Here is a 20,017-nt window from a genome sequence, read left to right on the forward strand (position 1 = left end):
AATCTTGAAAATAAAGAAGTATTAATTAATTAGGTTGAAGCATTTTTTATGTTATAATTCAGTCTAATCTCTCAAAATTATGAATTCTAATACATTGTAGCTCAACTAATCTCCTCTAGGTTTATTACATGAAAATTTCTCTCCGAAAATTGTGTGCTATTCTTTCATTGTCTTTAAAGTATCCTTACCAAAAAAACAGAGAGTTTATATTTTTTGATTTAATCCAAAAATATATTTCTGGATTTTTATTTATAAAATGAGAATGAGGTTCATTTATGCATATATTTGATGTGAATAGAATGCGTCCAAAAATATATTTCTAAATTCGTAAGAAACATTTTAGGATTTGTATTTTTCTAAATTCGTAACATTTTAGGATTTCCTCTTCGTGCTTCTCCAGTACATATGTGGGAGAAGCAATCCCCAAACTTATAATGATCATCAGGCCAAACCAAACTATAAAATTGCATAAGAACAGTGGCATAAAAATCCAATTTTATAAAAATTCAGTACTTATTTTGGTTTTGAATAAAAATAATTTCTATGAAAACAGTAGCATAAGAAATCAATTTTATCATATCTAATAGCTAAAGATAACATTTCTAATCTATGTAGATGGTTACCATGATATGCATTTTAAAGAATGTAATTTTGAATTTTCATTCAAAGTTGGAGGAAGTAATGAACAATAAGCTTAAGATACAGGAAATAAGGATAAAACCCTTAGTTAGAAAACCCGAAATACATTCTAAATAACAACTACGAGAGATTGAAAGCAATATTAAAAATTATAATTTATAAAATTAAAACTCAGCAATTTACAAGTGTCGCAATTAAGCAATGTTGAAGCTGGAAAAAAATAAAATTAGATATATTTATGAATGGCCAAAGTAGAATAAGAAAATTGATGGAAGAAAAAATTGATCCTCCATGGATTAATGGTGAGGCCTGAATGCTTAACAGACCTTCACAGAGGAGAAATGGAGAAAATGACTAATGCAATGTTTTTTTAATTACATTACAGAGAAGTTAGATTCTTCTTTCAAGGGTAACTCTGCAAATTCTTCTAAGTTAGATTCCTTTCATACATCTTTTTCCATATTCAGCTTAGTTTCACCATTTTCAGCTGCAGTATCACCAGGGACCACAGGTGTTGAAGTTGTGGCCGTAGGTGGAACTACAGGTTTGGCATCACCATTGCTAGTGGCTTCTTGTTGATGTACTGTCTCAGTACTGGTGTTTCCAATTCCACTGTTGATTGGATCCTTTTGACCCTCTAATTCACTTCTAGCCAATGAAGAACACTTTGTCTCTGAAATAGTGAATAAAAAAATAAGCAAGTTTTGATTTTTAACAGGGTAATGCGAAAATATGAGGAATATACAAAAATGTTACCATTTATTTCTCCCATAGTGATAACTCTATTGAGAAAATCTCTAAATTGTGTTAATACAACTCTTTCTTGTTCAGCATAGACCTCTGTCACTCCTTGTCCACTAGGAAATTGCGAAGATGTGTTGCAAGCTTGGGTCGTTGCCCCAATGGGAGAGGCGGTTGTCATGAACATTGTATCTTGCTCGTCGCACATCAAGGCTAAAGTCCCGGGAGACATTGGTCTCCCTTTTGAGACGTCAGCACCATCTGAACAGGAATTACCTGGACTGATTTTATCTGTTTGATTTGCACTCGAACAATCATCTTCCATAGCTTTCTCAATATCAACTTCTTTTTGACTTGGTAGTTGCTCTTGAGTTGAAGAAGCAAGGCATGTTTGTGTCTCATCTTCTGTACGCTTTTCCACTAAATTTTTCTGGTCTGATCAAATTAAAACAAAACAAAATCAATGGTAGTGAAAAAGGTATCTCATCCTGATGTGATATTTTAACTAGTGAGCATGTTTAAAAAAGCAGGGAAAGTATGGAAAAGTGACAAGTACAAAGGAAAAAACTTTCAAGGTTAATATCAGCTACTCATACAAAGAAAGAATGGAAGAAAAAACGACGGGCCTTTAAAGAGCAATTACACAATTGATGATTGGCGGTGTTAAAATGTCAATGTACCTGCAAGTGTTTTTGCAGCTTGTCCAGATAGTAGCACCAGAACTGAACATAGCTCTTTGAGGTGGTGTGGTTGTACAATGTCTGCTAAAAGAGACCTTTAAAAATAATCAAGTAAGCAACCAAGTTAATTAAATTTACCTTGATTTTGTATATATAACCAAAACCAATATTACCTGTACTTTAATTTTGATGGACTCTGACCTAATGTTGCATTTGCAACACGACCACTTGAGACGGGTGATAATGATGATGAGGGTGCTGAGTTTTTGACATGGTTTACCTGACAAACATTAAAAACATTTTGTTATGATAGTGTACTTAAAGTCGAGTAACAAAAGGTGCTCATGAGTTTGATAGCATTCACCATATTACGTAGCTAGCAAATATGAATGACTTAAATCATTATGGTATTAAAGCTAAAAGGCTGGCTTCAGACTTATGTGACTAAAAATTGCCATGTCGACAAATTTGAATGGTAACCAATACCTATGTTTAAATAAACCCCTGTATCAGTACGCCTTGTGCAATGATCAAGTTTTACCTGTTGTCCCGGCTTGCCAATTGATGGATCCTTGTTTGCAGGCCATAAGAAGAGTTCCTGGCCTTTTCGTTTCTTTGATACTGGAGGTGATGAATAGCCGTAGGAACCAATAGCTCCAGTTATAGCAGCATTTGCCGCTTGCTGAATATACGTGTTGTTATTATGATCTCCATGACACAAAGCCTGTCTCTCTTCACTTCCCTCAAAGTTCTTGCAGTCCATGCATTTACAGTTCTCAGAACAAAGAATGTTGGCTTGGAAGCATTCACAGTACTTCTTAAGGCAGCCAGATTTTTTACAATGGCAACCCTTGTTATGTTTTACTAATATTACACCTTCTCCAGCCTCCACCTACATTTGTTTTCAAATTGCAATAGTCGACAAACAAAATTTAGTATACAATAGATAAAAAAAATTTGTTTGATAAATTTTCTAATAAATGCGACATTGCCAAGTCTAAAATCTGTAATTTGTCATTTAACTAGACCATATACAGAAGCATTTGTAAGGTAGTTTAATAATAAGATACAGGCATATAAAAAAACTAAACCAGGATAAGTCCAACTTCATGTGAAAAAACATTACAACTTATTTCTAGTTCTATTTTAACACTATTGTCTTCCTATCCAATTTTTTTTAAATAAAATCAAACATAAAGAAGTAAATAAAAATCAAAATGAAGTAGTTTCGTCAAGTTATACTTTAACACTGTTGTATTACAGGGAAATAATTTCGAGACATTAAGAAAAAGAATAATCGATCGAAGGTATGACCTGAGAATAATAGAATCAATATATTGAAGGGAATGGACCAATAGCAGCCAATAATACACAGTAAGAATGTTTGATATCAACAAAAAATTTATCTAGAAAATTATTTTTCAGCTGTAACTCGGAAGCAGAAGGTGTAATTCCATAATTATCAATTATGGAATGGAGGCACACCTAATCGAATATGAAGCTTTCTACTATTGGAAAAAAATCACATGGAAAAAAGGAGTTCATATCATATCCACAAAAATTCCTTTAGTTTTGCATTACATCCCCAGTGAAAAGGAAGAAATATCAGAGATAATAGAACAAAGTCTTGCATTATCAGCACAGAACAAATCGTGTTATACAATACCACCTGCAACAAAAAGTTAAACCTACTTACCCTGCTATCGCGTGCTCCCTGAGGGCTGCTCGCAATTTTCGGCCTAAATGCATTTGGATTGCGCTCTAAAGTAGCTTCAACAGCCTCTCGTCTAGCAGCTTCATTATCAACATTGTTGAAACAATTTACACAGTTGCATCCGTCACAGTATATTCCCGACGCAAAACATTCACAATATCTGCACAAAACATTTTGAAAGTCAACTTCACGTAGCATTGTATAATTATGGCAGCCAGAAAGCTGTAGCGAAAAACGACCTCTGCCAAAGGAGAGATTAAACAATTGAAGATGGTAAGTTTTGACCAAGGGAAAAACAGTTTTCAAGATAATTCAGATAAAATTGGGCCTAACTATGGCCATGGGAAACCAATGACTATACATTAAAACTACCTGTGTGCACTACATAATTTTTTTGATGAAGTCTACCCCAATTTTGTTTCCTGGTCAGCTGAGCCATTTATTTCATGTTCCCAACTATTTCTATTTTTCTTGCAAATTCATCAGTGTTCAATATTGTTGAATCAGAAAGATAATCCCCTTCCCACAAACAAAAAAAAGTGGGTAGTCGTGTCAAAGCAGGCAACTGAGAGCCACAGCTGCCTACACAAGCTCATCCCAAGTATTTTTCTATACCCTATGTTCAAAAAAAAAGAAACATACACACTTGCAGAGAGAAATCGAGAGTTTTTCTTACAGCTTTAAGCATTTAGAGTGTTTACAATTGCACTGCTTTTGCTTCTTTGGAGTACCTTCTTTCATTTCAAAGTTAGGTCTTGATCTTGGTTTGGGAGATTCTGGTTTCCTGAAAAATTAAAGGTTAGTTAATAGAAGACCAATAACAGTTGCTTGAGCTTTTACATGTACACATTTGCAAAATGTCGCAGTCAAAGTGGATATCTTCGTGGCAATTTACTCACAAAAAAAAATACATCAGCTCAAGCTTGTCAAAAACATAAAGACAGGTACAGAGATCTTATATGGCATTCATAGCTATCAATGTCTAACAGATTCAAAACGTCAAAATCATGTACCATAAGGAAATGCCTACTTCACTTGAAGCAGTAACTCTCTTGATCTACCTTTCATCTATCTATAACTTCTATTGATCTTTCTCTCGCATGTCCAAACAATATTACGCATAAACTTACCATATTTTAAACAATTGGCGTCACTCGCTAGAAATTTGTCTTGAATACATTTAATCGTAATCTTATACTTTCTTATCTATGTAAAATTTATCCTATGCTCTTGTTGACCCTTTATTGCAAACATTCAAGAATCATAATCATAATATCACTAGTCTAATGCATGTATAATTCTCCTTTTAGCTTGAAAGGCACTTTTCTATCACAAATGAAATAACAAAAGCCTTTTCCATTTCATTCCCTCAGTAGAATTCTATAATTCACATCTCCCTCTATTTCACCATCTAAAAATAAAAATGAACTATATTTTCCTCCACTTTTTCCTTCAATTACGTAGTGACCCGAATGATGACTTTTACTTATGAAAAGTGCTGTGATGCTTTCATTTGTTTTTCCGAAATTTTAAATACAACGATTTTGACTTATACGTAACGTTGTATCCAATCATATCATATGTCGTATCCATTGTACAGACAACATATCAGCTATTCTATACCATATATACACATGTAAGAGTAAACTCAACGACCCAGATTCCCTGTAGTCGGAATTCCTTCCGATCACTGCAGTCAATCAATCTGAGTCGTTGAATAGCGATTAGGAAGCTCACATTGTGACTTTAGCAAACCGGGAATCTCACGCGTCTGATCTAGGTCAATAGTTGAGATCACTAACTTGATTCCGGTTACCGCTTACCGCTAATTATCTCGTTTCCTAAACTCTAAACACTTATTAATCATAACCCAAACATGAATGGAAACTAGTCATATTACAGCTAAGAAGCTCATAAAATGTGTATGCAATTAAAACATGCATTCTAATTTCTTAAGTTCCTACTTATAATCAGTTAAATATAATAAAAAGTGTCGGTGTCAGTTTCGGACACCGACACTCACACACATTCACACGGACACGTTTTTTCAGAGGTGTCGGTGCTAAGTAATCTATAATATTAATCAAACTAAAGCATATTTAAACTCCCGCCATCTTATATCCCACATGAAGAACACAATACATTGCAACATCCCAAGAATGAAAAAAATTACACTTTTCCAAAGAACAAAAAAAAAAATCGAAAATTGAAATCAACCAAACAACTGAAAAATGAAATTTGAAACAAGATCAAATTTTCATCAAAATTCAAAACAGTGAATCATTTCAAACAAACTCACCCAACCCTCACAGAAGCGTGAAGTCCCATCGGCGGCAAAGGCAAACTCCCCGCCGGTTTCTGCACCGTCACAGTCGTTGTTGTCTGCAGCTGAGGTGGCTTCGACTGTTCCATCACAACATTGAAATCTAGCTGTCTCGCTGGCTTCTTCGCCGGAGCATCCAACCACGCCGTCGCAGCCGCCGCCGGTGAAGCAGCCACAACAAACTCCGAAACCAACGGAACATTCTTCCGACCACAATCTCCTCCTTCACCTTCCTCCATATTAAACGACAGAATCACAATCGAAACGCAGAATTTCAAATTCAAATTCAAATTGAAACCCAAAACGAACACCGATTACGATTTTTCTCTCAAATTTTTTTTCAAAAATTTAAATTTCGATGAGGCTCAGAGTGTGAACAAATTCGGACACGGATTTCGAAGCTGGGAAAATTTGAATTTCGAATAAAAAATTAAATTTTTTGAAAATTCAAAAAAATTAAATTTTGGATCCAAAATTGGTGATACAATGAGATACTGAGAGAGTGGAGTTTTAGAGAGAGAAAGTGAATTGCGGAGAGAGAGAAAAAAGAAAGGGCTGCAGAAGAAGAAGAAGAAGAAGAAAGAATACACAGTCCTCCTCCCCCTCTTGGTTTTGAAATTTCAAGTTTTTGCTTTCAGTATTGGACGGTTGGATTTGGTGTTTGTGGATTTAGAGAGATGAATGGACGGTTATGATTGATGGAAAGGTTGTTTGGATGATTGAATTAAAAATATGATTTTTATTACCAAATTGAAAAGTTGTTTGTTTATTTTGTTGACATATCTACTTGGTGGATCCATATGACCCGGTTGGTTTCATATGATAATAGGCCCATTTGGTTTAGTTCTAACCTAGGCTTTCTTTTCTTGTATTAAGGTCTACTTAAGTGTGTTGCGGGTCAGGATCTTCTCCATTTTTCTCTCTCTCCATTTTCTCCATTATTATAATTTTGTGTGTAAATAGCACGTATTTTCATGACATGTGACATTTATTTCACATTTATTTAATTTTATTTATTCAAAACTATAGTAATGGAGTCTTCCATTTCTTTTAAGAAATGGAGAGGATCTCAACCCGTGTGTTGCTCTCAAAGTATTAAGGTCTTACAAACATATTGACTTATTAACTTCAAATAATGTTTGACTTTTTGAGTTGTCATCTGTTAAATCGATTGATAGTTGTCATTATTAAAACCAAATGACGACCATACATGCACATCACATAGATCCACATTTAATCTCTTTTTGATGATGACAACACGTCTTTCAAAAAAGTGGTAAAACAAAAAAAAAATAGATAGAAAGAAAGATCATAATGATTATCTCTCCCTCACATATAAAGAGACTATACTCTACTCCGCATGACAGTATACTTATCATTCTTTGTAATTATCAAAAAAATGGAGAAAAAAATAAAAAACATATAGAATCCAAAAATAAATAGCTCATATAAAAAGGATGAGTTACTTGATGAAACATAAGCACGTCGAAATACACTTAAGCTTAATATAAGACCATACTTCTCTCGAGGAATAATAGCATTCAACTTTGAGATATATTTTTTTCGCGAAAGTCTTTTGCTGACATTCCTTTTTTGATTTTCAACCTCATTTTTCTTAAAAACTTTATTTTCAACAGATAGTTAGTAGAAAAATAAATAATAACGAAGACAAGTCTTTAAATTTGTAAATCGGTGTGACTTTAAGTTGTCAGCTGCGTAATATGCATTTAAGGACTTTGATAACCAAATCCTCATTTTAAAAAACTTTATCCAGAGTTCTCATATAATTCATAACGTGAATAAAATATTTTTTCATTTCCTGAATGTTTTCCTTGTGTGTTATTCTAAATATTTCATAATCATAGATCAATGTGTTTATTCTAATATTTTTTGCCTCTGTTATACCTTTTTGGGTAAGTTGAAAATTGTCCCACTTTTCTTTAGGAGTATCGTAATGAAAAGCACGCAAAAACTCTTTTCGACAAAATTTGAACTTTCTCCAATTTTAGAAAATGAGGATGGTATATTGGGAACACTAAAATTCACCTGGACATGTTCCAATTATATAAAGATTATTATAATTAAAAATCCTAAAATTAAATTTTGGTTTTGTTAATTTGAGTTATTTGATTTTGATAATCTTAAATATTAGTTATATAATCAATACATTAATATTTTATATATATATATATATATATATATATATATATATATATATATATATATATATATATATATATATATATATATATATATATATATATATATATGAAAAATTTCCGGAATATGGACGGGTTTTAGGTTTGGAACTGGTTATGGGTATGAAAAAGTTGACCATTTTTATTTTAAGAAATTGTTTCCACTACAAGGATGAAGAGGGCCAAGAATAACCGAACCCGTTTGAAAAAATATTGTTGGATCACGATTTTAACAAGTTTGCCACCGAAGAAATTACCGGGTCGAGTCGCGGATCAGTACGCTTTCTTTAAGACGTTTCGCGGTACTGCCCAAATTATGCAAAGCAGCTCTTAATAACCACGACGCCTCCAGGATAAAACAGCCCAGTTCTATACTATACGATTACTACTTGCACCGTAGATAATCGGTCTAGAAATACACCCTCAGATGGTACTAAGACCATTCAATATGGTATACATACCATCTTAGTATCTCGTATAACAACCAGTCGTAGTAATTTCTTTAGATCAATCATACTATGTGGAGAAGATCTTAAAGAAATATAAATACTTTGATTGTAAACCTGTGTGCACACCATATGATCCAAGTGTGAAATTGTTTAAGAACACTTGTGAAAGTGTAAGACAACCAGAGTATGCGAGCATCACTGGCAGCCTTAGATATGCCACTGATTGTATTAGACCCGACATTGTGTATGTCGTAAGATTGTTATGCATATTTACGAGTAGACCGAGTAACGAGCACTGACAAGCTATTGAGCGAGTCATGAGGTACCTTAAAAGGACCATAGATCTCGGCCTACATTATCAGAAATTTCCTGTTGTACTTGAAGGATACAGTGATGCAGATTGGAATACCTTGTCAGGTGATTCCAAAGCTACTAGTGGCTATGTATTCAACATAGTTGGAGGAGTTGTATCTTGGAAATTTAAGAAACAGACTATCCTGGCTCAGTCCACGATGGAGTCTGAAATGATAGCATTAGCAAATTCTAGTGAAGAAGCAAGTTGGTTAAGATGCTTGCTAGCTGAGATTCCCTTATGGGAAAAACCAATGCCAGTTGTGTTGATCCACTGTTATAGTACCGCGGCTATTGCAAAAATTGAGAACCGTTATTATAATGGTAAAAGACGTTAAATAAGAAGAAAGCAGAACGCCTTTAGAGATTGTATCTCTAAAGGAGCTGTAAGAGTGGATCATGTACGCACTAATGAAAACTTAGCAGATCCTTTGACGAAAGGATTAGCTAGAGAGAAAGCCCATAATACATCCAAAAAGATGGGACTAATGCCTATACAGAAATGAGTTGCTCATGATGGTAACCCGACCTAAATGACTGGAGATCCCAAGAAATAGGTTCAATGGGTGATAACAAGTTGTGAGTAATATGAGGCGATCATGCTAGAGTAAATAAAATAAACATGAATCCTGAAGTAATAAGAGGATGAGATAATAGAAACTCTTAATGAGATCAATACTCTATATGAGGGAGTACCTAGGCTACAGGAGTATTCTTGATAGACTCACCTATGTGATTGTGGAACTGAGGTCGGTTCCTATGGAGTTTCGAGGCAGAATTCCTAGAGCCTTCACTAAACCGGGATACACGTGCAGGGCCATTAAAAGCACGGGCTATTAAGAATACACCTTAAGAAAAGGTTGTGTGCGGGTCTGATGTCTGAGATAGAGTTCAAGACAATAGTGTCACTCTTGTTGAATCGGAATCCTACTTGCTACGCAAAGGTTTAAGTCGTAGACACCTTTGCTTATGCACAATCTTAGAAACGTTTGGCGTTACTTCTGAAACACTTTTTTAAATTCAAGTGGGGGATTGTTGGAACATTATGAATATATTCCAATATAGGGAGATGAATTGAAAAAGTTAAAGTCCCACATTGATGAATTGAAAAAGTTAAAGTCCCACATTGTATGTTAATTGAAAAAACTCCTTAGTCCCACATTGCTTAGATTAGAAATCTTGGCTAGTTTACTTCATTATATAAGGAAGTCACTTGTTTCATTTCAAAATATACCAAAAACTTATTTTGAGTTTTTCCTTCCTCACTCTCATAACTCCGCGTCTTTCGAATTGTCGAAGCGCCAACTTCTCCCCCTTTCTTTCTACTCGTTGAATTTTCCGAGTACTTTCTTGAATTCTCCTTAGAGAATAATGTTAATTTCTCCTCGTTTGAGTTGAGAAATTATAAGTATGATTTTTTCTTGGATTCTCTTTAGAGAATTATTGAAATTTCTCTTGGTTTGAGAAATTACTACGACTGGTTGTTATACGAGATACTAAGATGGTATGTATACCATATTGAATGGTCTTAGTACCATCTGAGGGTGTATTTCTAGACCGATTATCTACGGTGCAAGTAGTAATCGTATAGTATAGAACTGGGCTGTTTTATCCTGGAGGCGTCGTGGTTATTAAGAGCTGCTTTGCATAATTTGGGCAGTACCGCGAAACGTCTTAAAGAAAGCGTACTGATCCGCGACTCGACCCGGTAATTTCTTCGGTGGCAAACTTGTTAAAATCGTGATCCAACAAATATTAGTAGGTTCGGGTTTGGGGACGGTAAAACATGACCCCGTCCAGCCATGTTGTCAATTCTAATCTACCTAAACATCAGGAATAACTATAAAGTCAAAGTTTGGTAAACACAATTTTTTGTTTATACTTTATATTTCTGTCACAATAAGATGAACAAATAATGGAATTTGAAAAAATATAGGGAAAAAAACTAATCAACTTGAGCAACTCATCATTTTGATGCCATAAGAAGTTATTGACTCCATAATAAGATTAGAAGTAGATAACCTTCTTGGTGGTTGAAGAGATTTGCCACAACCTGAGAATCCACTTCTATTTGTATGAAATTTAATGTACAAGAGCTTAAATATATGAAGAACATCGAACAAAAACCAATTTAAATTCCTTGCAGAATTTGTTAAGCATCTTCCATGATGATCACTTCAGAAATCTCCATCTCCCCTTTTACCAGCTTGCCTAAAAGGATCTGTCAGTAGTCGCCATCAAAGCATGGAAATCAATAAGCTCGGGTGTTACGCGCAATTTGTGGTCACTGGTGGCCGTGGCTAGAACTTTCTTCCATTTCGACATTCCCTTTTCGGTTAACTTGAAATGTGTGGTGCCAAAGATGGTTTCAATAATTTCTCGCACTTCAAACCACAAAAATATCCTCGCAATCATGATATTTAGTATTCTGTCTCTAGTTTTTTTATATGAATGACCTGTGACCTCCCCCAAGTGGAATTTTTGGCTTAAATTCCACATGCACCATCAAACAAGGGCATTGCCTGAAATTGACACTCTGAAAAATGAAGAAAGTATAGTCACTTGGTCAGATAAACACCTTAATTAAGCGCTTATAGCATAAGTGGTCATCATACAAGTGTTTATTCATAAGTTGTTTTTATAACAAAAGATAAAATAAAGTAAAATAAAATTTATATAAACTATAAGCTATTTTTATAAGTTATTCTGAAGAGCTTATGAAAATAAGTTGAAAATAATTTATGGACATATCATAAACTGTTTTGATAAGCTCTTTCAAACAGTTTTGCAAGTGTTTGTGTTAGTAGATAATCTATAATAAATTAACTTATACATAAGAGGTTAACTCACTGGAATGCTTATTAATTTTCCGTCTTGATTAATCAGAACAGGCAAGCTTTTCCTTGCAGCAACTGGGATAGATTTTAACAAAACTAGAGCCTTTTTTGCTGATAAACTGGCATAGTGCAAATATGGAGGAGCTGTTTTCTCCTTCGTCGTTGTGTTTCCATTAGCTGACATAACCTCATATTCTGTGAAGTTTTCCGATAGAGAATACTTGGATAACTCGGCAAGATACAGCCAATCGGATTCAATCATGTGCCGCACTTCAAGAGCTTGATCATAATCAACTAAACCAGAAACCATGTCGGTATCCAGTTTATTGTTCAACTTCCACGTTAGAATGAATCGATCCATGAAGTAACAGGACTTCCCCGGTTGAAGTGATTTGCCAAAAGTGGTCACAACTTCATCTTCGCGCTTTGATGCAGATTCAAAAACGGCTCCAACTTTAGACCTGAAGCGATCGGTTTCCTGTTTCTGCAGTACTCGGATGCTACTGTAGGTTGATTCACTGGTTATGTTTAGCCTTTTAGCTTCATCCAGAACTGATTCATGATTCGCATCCAAAAAGTGGATATCTGATGAATCTAGAACCAAGTGATTTGCACATGATTTTCCATCCTCTATAATCTTCCCCAACTCATTGATAACACAAAACTCTTGTTGTCTGAAAGCGTGCGTCTCGAAAAATTCCATCTTTAAGGGCAAAGCAAAGTCAAAAGAACAGCAAACCAGGACTCTGGACCCTCTAGAACCAGGATCCGGACAAAGGTAACAACCAGCGGCGGTGATCGAGTTCTACAGCATTATCGAGGAAAAAAAGAATAGGAAAAAAATTTAAAATCATTGTTAAAACGCTGATGTGTCAGCAAAAAAGAAAGGTTAAAGAATCAGCATATTCTGAGATAATCTCTTGATTCTCTTCTAGACAATGAAAACATTCGTAGAGTCATGGGCACCGGACACGATACTGACACGGATAATAATTTTAGAAAATGGAAGTTATTAAATATAATCATGTATCGGTGTCGAAAGTTGACGCGTGTCAAACACCCGGCTTTAATCCTAGGTGGCGGTGCTATATAGTTTTCCGACGTATATGCAGCTAAGACAATGTTTGATAAAGATGAATGATGTTGTTAGGACCAAAGCAATGTCACGTAAGGAGATTTACCTTGCACGGAAAAGCACGTATGTAGTCCATTAGCAATTTCAAAGCACTACCTCTTATTTGCCTCTGTCTTTGTGATATAAACTGAAAAAAAATAGAAGTTTGAACATTATTATGATTAGAAGAATATGCAAATACGAATATTCATATGCAACATCAGAAGTACCTGCAAGACCAAGGAAAGAAACTTCATCAAGCATATGTCCTCAATTTTTGAAGGACAAAGAATCTGTAAATCAATAGCGGCGTATCCATGCTGCAAATTTAATCACAATACCAGAATTAGGACGAGAGTGAATTCCATAGAATAGAATGATATAAAAATTGGCAATGAATAGAATAAGTAGTTGAGTGATACTCACACCATTGATAACCACAGCTTGATGTATCAAGCTTTGGCAAACTTGATCGACATATGCACGTGTTTTTCGACATGCAGAAATCACTCTTTGGAGTTCATGCTTGAATGCTACTGAAAATGTAAGAAACTGTCATTTGAACAACTCGGAAAAGAATGTTGGCTAGAAGAACTAAACGATTATTTAAAATACTATTAACGGAATCATAATACTACTCGTCATCACAACTTACAAGATGACATATGATTCAGTGCCATTCGTATTCTATTGCGGGTGAACAACATGCTTTGATTTGTTGGGTCTTCTACCCACTCTTTAGTACCACCTTGACATACCTGCGAAGATAAAGAAAGACGATTAAATTATCAAGTTAATAATCCAATGGGAGAAGAGGGAAAATGAACAATGCATAAATAAATCAGTGATCAATTGTGGATTTCAGAACATAGAAGTTTGTTCAAGTTCTGCTATGTTACAGTGCTATAGTACCGCTATAGCTGCTATTCGACAATACTATATACTAAATAGTGTATCGCGGAATAATTATGATTTGTTCAAATTATGCTATACACTATAGTTGCTATTTGACAACACTAAAATAAATAAATATCTAGTACCAACCTTGTACATATCTTCCTTTGAAAAATCCAGAAGCGGACGCACAAGAAGGATACCTTGATAATTTGCCGGAACTTCACCGTATGAATGTGTTTGCATAGGGAAAATCTGGGAGGTGAAAGGTGTGCCTGCAAGTCCAAGCACACCACTATTTCGAGAAAGCCTTAAAATAAATAACTCGGCCTGCATCATTTCTCAGTAATCATTACATGTCTAACTAACATCTTGAACAAGCTTTCAATTTTGCAATCAACTGACAAGAAAATAAAAATGCAATATTTGGTCATTTCCTACTTTAGGGCCCAAACTATTCCAAAAACTCCTCCACATAACATATGCAACTCATCAAAACTAATATGGAGGAATAAAAAATATAATTTGAACATAACTTATTGCGAATTAAACCTGGTCATCAGCATGATGTGCAATAAGCAACACTCCAATATGTTGTTTGGCACAAACATCATGAAAGACTTGGTACCTAAAGCTCAAAGAAATCAAAATCCGCAATTAGCACACTTTTATAGAAGCTCTTAGCACATACATCTAAGAGCGCGTTTACTTTCATATTTTCATTTTCACTTCAACTAAACATTAGAGAATATAGATCTAATATTTTCTTCACCATTTACTTTTACAATTTCAAAAACAGATCTAGCATGTTCAAAAAAAAAACTTGAAATATTTTCAGAATGTAAACGAGGCCTAATATTTTATTAACACAATGCGTAGATGCAATAACCTCATTTCACGAGCAGCTTCTTGCAATTGACCCTGTTTTGGCTTGCCACTTGGCCAATCACAGTTGACAATCTCACATCTGATTCCTGTATGGAGTGCTTATGTCAACAAAGTTCATAGTTCGAATAAGTTCAAGAACTCAAATCACATTTCCATACTACACCACAATCAAGGACAAAGCAGTCAAATTTAGACCAACCCATTTCAGAAACACGTTTACGAACAACGTTAGCCTCGTCTTTACTCTCCACACGTAGTCCGTGATCAACAATTATCGCCAACAGACCGTCAATGAAACCACTATGGTCAGTGCCAACAGAATTAACACCAGCAGTTTTCCATCCAGCAGTTAACACACAGAGTGCTATACTGTCAGGGCCACCAGAGACACCCAAAGCTAAAAGGAAAAGAAGCACCATAACATCAAAAAGTTAAAAAACAATGCAAAGGAAAAAAAAAAAAAAAAAAGGTTATTTGCATCAGTGGCAAATGGACAATGAACAAATTAAGCACTTATTCAATATGTCATTCTTAGAAATCTAATCCAACCCTTATTCATAAACTATTTATTCAATAAGTGTTGTCTATAAAGCTTTGGATTGGATTTTTAGTTTTTCCATTAGCATAAACACTTACGAGACTATTTGAGAGAGCTTGTAAAAACAGTTTATGACATGCCCATAAGTTGTTTTCAGCTTATTTCTATAAGCTCTCCATGATAGCTGCTAAAAACAGCTTAAAGCTTATAAGGAATCAGTTTGACTTTATTTCATCTTTTGTTATAGAAATATCTTATGCAACAAGCTAAAGAAACATCTTACATAATAAATGTTTGTGATATAAACACTTAATTAAGTTATTTATCCAAACAAGCCAAGAACAACCTATACATATGCCATCAAATATTTTTATATGTGTATCTAAAGCTTGTTGATATAATGCTTATTAAAATATGCCAAAACTACTATTTGTGTTGAAGTGCTTATTTGAGCTTATCTATTGGCATAAACATTTGCGGCCTGTGAGACTATTTGAGAGAGCTTACAGAAACCGTCCATAACTTATATATATGAATACTGTTTGACTCTATTTAATTTTTGTTACATAAATAGCTTATACATAATCACTTATATGATAATTGCTTATGCTATAAGCACTTAATTAAGCTTTTTTATTCAAACAGGCTAGTTAAGTGGGAAAAACATATCTTTTCTCCTTTATTTCTGGTAGAGTAATAATTCTATAAAATCATTACCATCAAAAAGGACTTAATAGCTTGAATTCTAAAAAAAGGGCACACACCAAATTGCACAAATAGCAAAAAAATTGAAACTTTCTGTGGTGAGTGTGAAGTAAGAAGAGTAAGAGAAGAGAAGCAAACCAATTCTGTGATGGGGTTTGATTCCAGCCATGTCCATTCGGTTGGAGAATGCTTGTCTGTAATTGGAGATGTCGATTGAGCATTGTTGGGAAGAGGAAGAACAAACACATGATGATGAAATTGAGGGAGATTTGGGATAATGGCGATGGTGGAGAAGGTAAGAAAAGGGTGAAAGTTTGAAACTTTTTGAAGGGGTTTTGGAGAAAGATGTAAATAGAGAATTTGCAGTGAGTAGTGTTGGTGATGACAGGATCAAGCCTCGCGCCATAACCTCGTTCGGTCTCAAACACAAACCACTTCACTCAACTTTAATTTAGTTTTATGTTTTTTTTTTTTTGTCAAGTAATTCAAATAAGTGAATATTTTATTGTTATTTCCAATGAAAATGTCATATTTTTTTTATTTAAAAATGTGACAAGGGTTTAATGGATATGCACTGACAGTGTAAAACAGTTTTACACTGTCATCCAATAGAAAACAAACAATTTACCATGTCATTAAAAATTTTTAAAGATAAAAGTGTGATGGAATTGGATACATGGTTGTGATTGGTTGACAGTGTAAAACTATTTTACAGCATCACCCCTTTTCTCATGTGACAATACTTAACTAAAGATCTTGATTATTGTTCCATTAGTTTATCACAATTGAAAGATGCAGAGACATTAAACTTAGATACATAGATGCGGATTTAAATTTGTGAATTTCATTTTTTTAATGATGCTTATTATCTACCATTTATAGGAAAAAAAGTTTCCAAAAATATTTTAGAAAATGTAAATAGTAACTTTCTCATCCATTGTATTCATAAGATTACATGATAATTATTTGCTTTAGTAGTTATCTTTACTCTAACAATTACTTATAAGTAAATGAATGTCATCATGTTTTATAGTAAAAGCTTTTACTTATAAGTAAATGAATGTCAACATGTTTTATAAAAGGTTAAGTAAATGAATGTCAACAAGTTTTATAAAAGCTTTCAAGGTTAATATTATGCTTTAATAGATAGACAAAAGATTTTCTAATGTTTGTTTTTAGGAGTGTTCAAAACCAAACCGACCCAATAAAAAAACCGCAAAATCGAATCAAATTAAATCGAAACTGTAAAATATCGCATTTGGTTCGGATGTGTTTGGGTCATTTTTTAACAAACCGCGTGGTTCGGTTTGGTTTGCGATTTGTATTTAACAAACCGAACCAAACCGAACCAACCGCATTATGTTACAACCTCTCAAACTTCGATTAACTTATATCCAACCCAAACTCAAACCTTTTATGCCCTAACCTTACGATTGCAAATGATTTTCTCTTCCTCGCACTTAAGGTTTCAGTTTAAGTTTTCTCAAATCTCTCCTAGCGTATTGCACTTTCTTCTCATCTTCCTTTCTAAATACATATCACATATTCTTTTATAGTCTTTCATCTCTTAAGTTCTTTATTTTTCTTCTTCTTATTTTTATTCTACCGTTCTCTCTTTCAATTACGTTTTTAATATTCATCTTCTTATCTAATCGCATCTCTTTTGCTCTCTCTTTTTCATCTTCTCTAATATTTCATCTCCTCTTTTTTTCTGTTTCGTTATAATATTTTTGATATTATTTTATGCTACTATTTTATCCAAATATGATGAATTTTGTTGTTATTTGAAAACGCGTAAATGACTAAATACAAAGTTATGTTGTCATCAATATGTGTATGTATGGCTCAATAAATTTTTGTAAAAAAAAACCCGAACCAATCGAACCAATCCAAACCGCATTGGTTTGGTTTGGTTCGATTTTATTTCTAAAAGTCAACCGAACCAAACCGAACCGCACACTATTTCTTCTTGCGGTTCGGATGATATTTTACGTCAAAACCGCCCAAACCACACCGCAAACACCCTTACTTGTTTCTATAGATTTGCTCTTGTTTCTCTAGATAAATTATCTCATCCATTTCATCCATAAGATTAAGTAATAATAATTTGATTTAGTATCTATCTTTACTTTAATAGTTGCTTATAAGTAAAGGAATGTCAACATATTATACCAAGTCTTTCAAGGTTAGTATTGTGCTTTGATAGATACACAAAAAGATTTATGATGTCTCCTACTATGATTTTTTTTTTGTTGCAGAAAATTGTCCACCACATGCTTAAGTCAAAAAAGAAAGTTGTCCACCATATACTAAGTCAAAGAAGAAAGTCAGGGATGTTACTTTCAAGTTAAATTTGAAAAATGTGTTTGATAATGTCAATTTGAGTTCTTCATAAGTTATTTGTATCTCTTTATTATATGGAATAAAAATAGAATATCATCTTTCAATCAATTCCAAAATATTTTATCAAGGGGACTCATTATCACCTCACCTTTTCATCACGTGAATGAAGAAACACATTTTTTGTCATCACTGGTGTTGTTAGTAGGGTTTTATGAAACTTAAAAACTTATATTCATCTTTAGTAACATACCACACTTCTCCTTCATTCAATATGTTGATGATGTCCTTCTGTTCATAAAAGCCAATAAATCTCAACTCATAATTATCATTAACATTTTTTTATTGATTTAGTTGTGTTTTATGTCCAAAGAGCAAACTTGCCAAGTTTCAAGCTTTCTTCTTCTCCGGTATTCGTTGGTTGAAAACCAACCAACTTACTATTATCACAACCTATTTGAACAAATATTTTGGATTTCTTATCCTCAAATGCAAAGTTAAATGGAGTGATATAAATTTAAGGGTTAATACCATTTTACCCCCTGCCATATAGGTCTTTTCTGATTTTGCCCCTTGTAAAAATTTTTTTTTGAAAAACAACCTTGTAATTTCAAAATACTAACATTTTAGTCCCTAAAGTCAAAATCCGCAGGAAAATCCAAAAGAAAATCCGTAGGAAACCTGCAGATTTTCCTGCGGATTTTGACTTTAGGGGCTAAAAAGTTAGTATTTTGAAATGACAAGGTTGTTTTTCAAAAAAAAAAATTACAGGGGGCAAAACCAGAAGAGACCTATATGGCAGGGGGTAAAATGGTATTAACCCTAAATTTAATCATTGAGAATATGAAAACCTGCATGATTTATTGGAAAAATTAGCTTCTAAACAAGTCAGGAAGCTGTATGTTTTCATTTATTATTACATGCAAATATATGCATTCCACACATCGTTTGTGATACCTTAGACCGATTGATTTAAAACTTCATCTGAAGGGTATTGACAACACAAACATTACCTAGGTTGCTTAGCAAAAAATCTCTCGGCCAAAGAACACAGGATTCTGAGTGGAAACCAATCAGTCAAAGATGGCTACATTTCTCTTTATCAAAAAACTCGTCTAAGATATGCTTCAAGAAATTGAAAAAATTTGGGTGAGTGTCTTCTCTAAAAGATATTGCCTCACGCTCTACAACTACGGGTTCTACCCCCCCCCCCCCCCCCCAAAATCCATTATCAAAGAGAAGAATGTGCTCAAGGATGTGTTTGATTGGATGTCTACATCCAATTCGTCCTCTTTATGGTTCAACCAATAGACTTGTGTTGACCTTTTTGATATTATTGTCCTGTTTATTCATATATATGATCCTGATCTCAATATGAAATATTTATACTTAACAGTTCCTCCCCACATCAATTACCTGTCCAATGAGCTTATAGAACGTACTATTGTTGAAACCACTTAAACAACAAAATTAAGTTCCAATGCGAATAATAAACGTGTCTTCATTCGATCATATCACATAAGTGGAACTAGGGTGGCAAAAGTGGATCTGCCCTGTTGGTCATGCTCGTTTTTCCCACACTTTTTCGAGAGGCGGACCAAGGTTT

General features: G+C 34.0%; 2 protein-coding genes across 5 annotated transcripts; both read right to left on the reverse strand.

Moving 5' to 3' along the window:
* Nucleotides 1-669: 669 nt before the first annotated feature.
* On the reverse strand, nt 670-6,706 carry LOC131636660 (protein tesmin/TSO1-like CXC 5). 3 transcript variants are annotated; one of them, XM_058907271.1, is made up of 8 exons: nt 6,074-6,706; nt 4,451-4,558; nt 3,730-3,934; nt 2,602-2,952; nt 2,234-2,340; nt 2,061-2,155; nt 1,396-1,815; nt 670-1,312 (listed from the first exon to the last, which is right to left on the reverse strand). In XM_058907271.1, exons 1-8 carry the CDS (start codon nt 6,334-6,336, stop codon nt 1,083-1,085), a joined length of 1,779 nt encoding a protein of 592 aa, XP_058763254.1. In that variant the 5' UTR covers nt 6,337-6,706; the 3' UTR covers nt 670-1,082. The 3 variants fall into 3 exon arrangements, with proteins under 3 accessions (XP_058763254.1, XP_058763252.1, XP_058763253.1); XM_058907269.1 differs by having other exon boundaries at nt 672-1,312; nt 3,757-3,934; nt 6,074-6,705; XM_058907270.1 differs by having other exon boundaries at nt 672-1,312; nt 3,757-3,934; nt 4,451-4,550; nt 6,074-6,208.
* Nucleotides 6,707-10,649: 3,943 nt separating this feature from the next.
* LOC131636662 (uncharacterized) lies at nt 10,650-16,520 on the reverse strand. Of its 2 annotated transcripts, none has more exons than XM_058907275.1 (11): nt 16,210-16,520; nt 15,028-15,225; nt 14,830-14,914; nt 14,493-14,568; nt 14,091-14,270; nt 13,702-13,804; nt 13,473-13,579; nt 13,277-13,366; nt 13,114-13,194; nt 11,946-12,737; nt 10,650-11,631 (listed from the first exon to the last, which is right to left on the reverse strand). In XM_058907275.1, exons 1-11 carry the CDS (start codon nt 16,475-16,477, stop codon nt 11,539-11,541), a joined length of 2,073 nt encoding a protein of 690 aa, XP_058763258.1. In that variant the 5' UTR covers nt 16,478-16,520; the 3' UTR covers nt 10,650-11,538. The 2 variants fall into 2 exon arrangements, with proteins under 2 accessions (XP_058763258.1, XP_058763257.1); XM_058907274.1 differs by having other exon boundaries at nt 13,473-13,582.
* Between the last annotated feature and the right edge of the window lie 3,497 nt (nt 16,521-20,017).

This window comes from Vicia villosa, unplaced genomic scaffold, assembly GCF_029867415.1.
Source record: "Vicia villosa cultivar HV-30 ecotype Madison, WI unplaced genomic scaffold, Vvil1.0 ctg.001801F_1_1, whole genome shotgun sequence".
In the NCBI taxonomy this organism is placed as follows: Eukaryota; Viridiplantae; Streptophyta; class Magnoliopsida; order Fabales; family Fabaceae; genus Vicia; species Vicia villosa.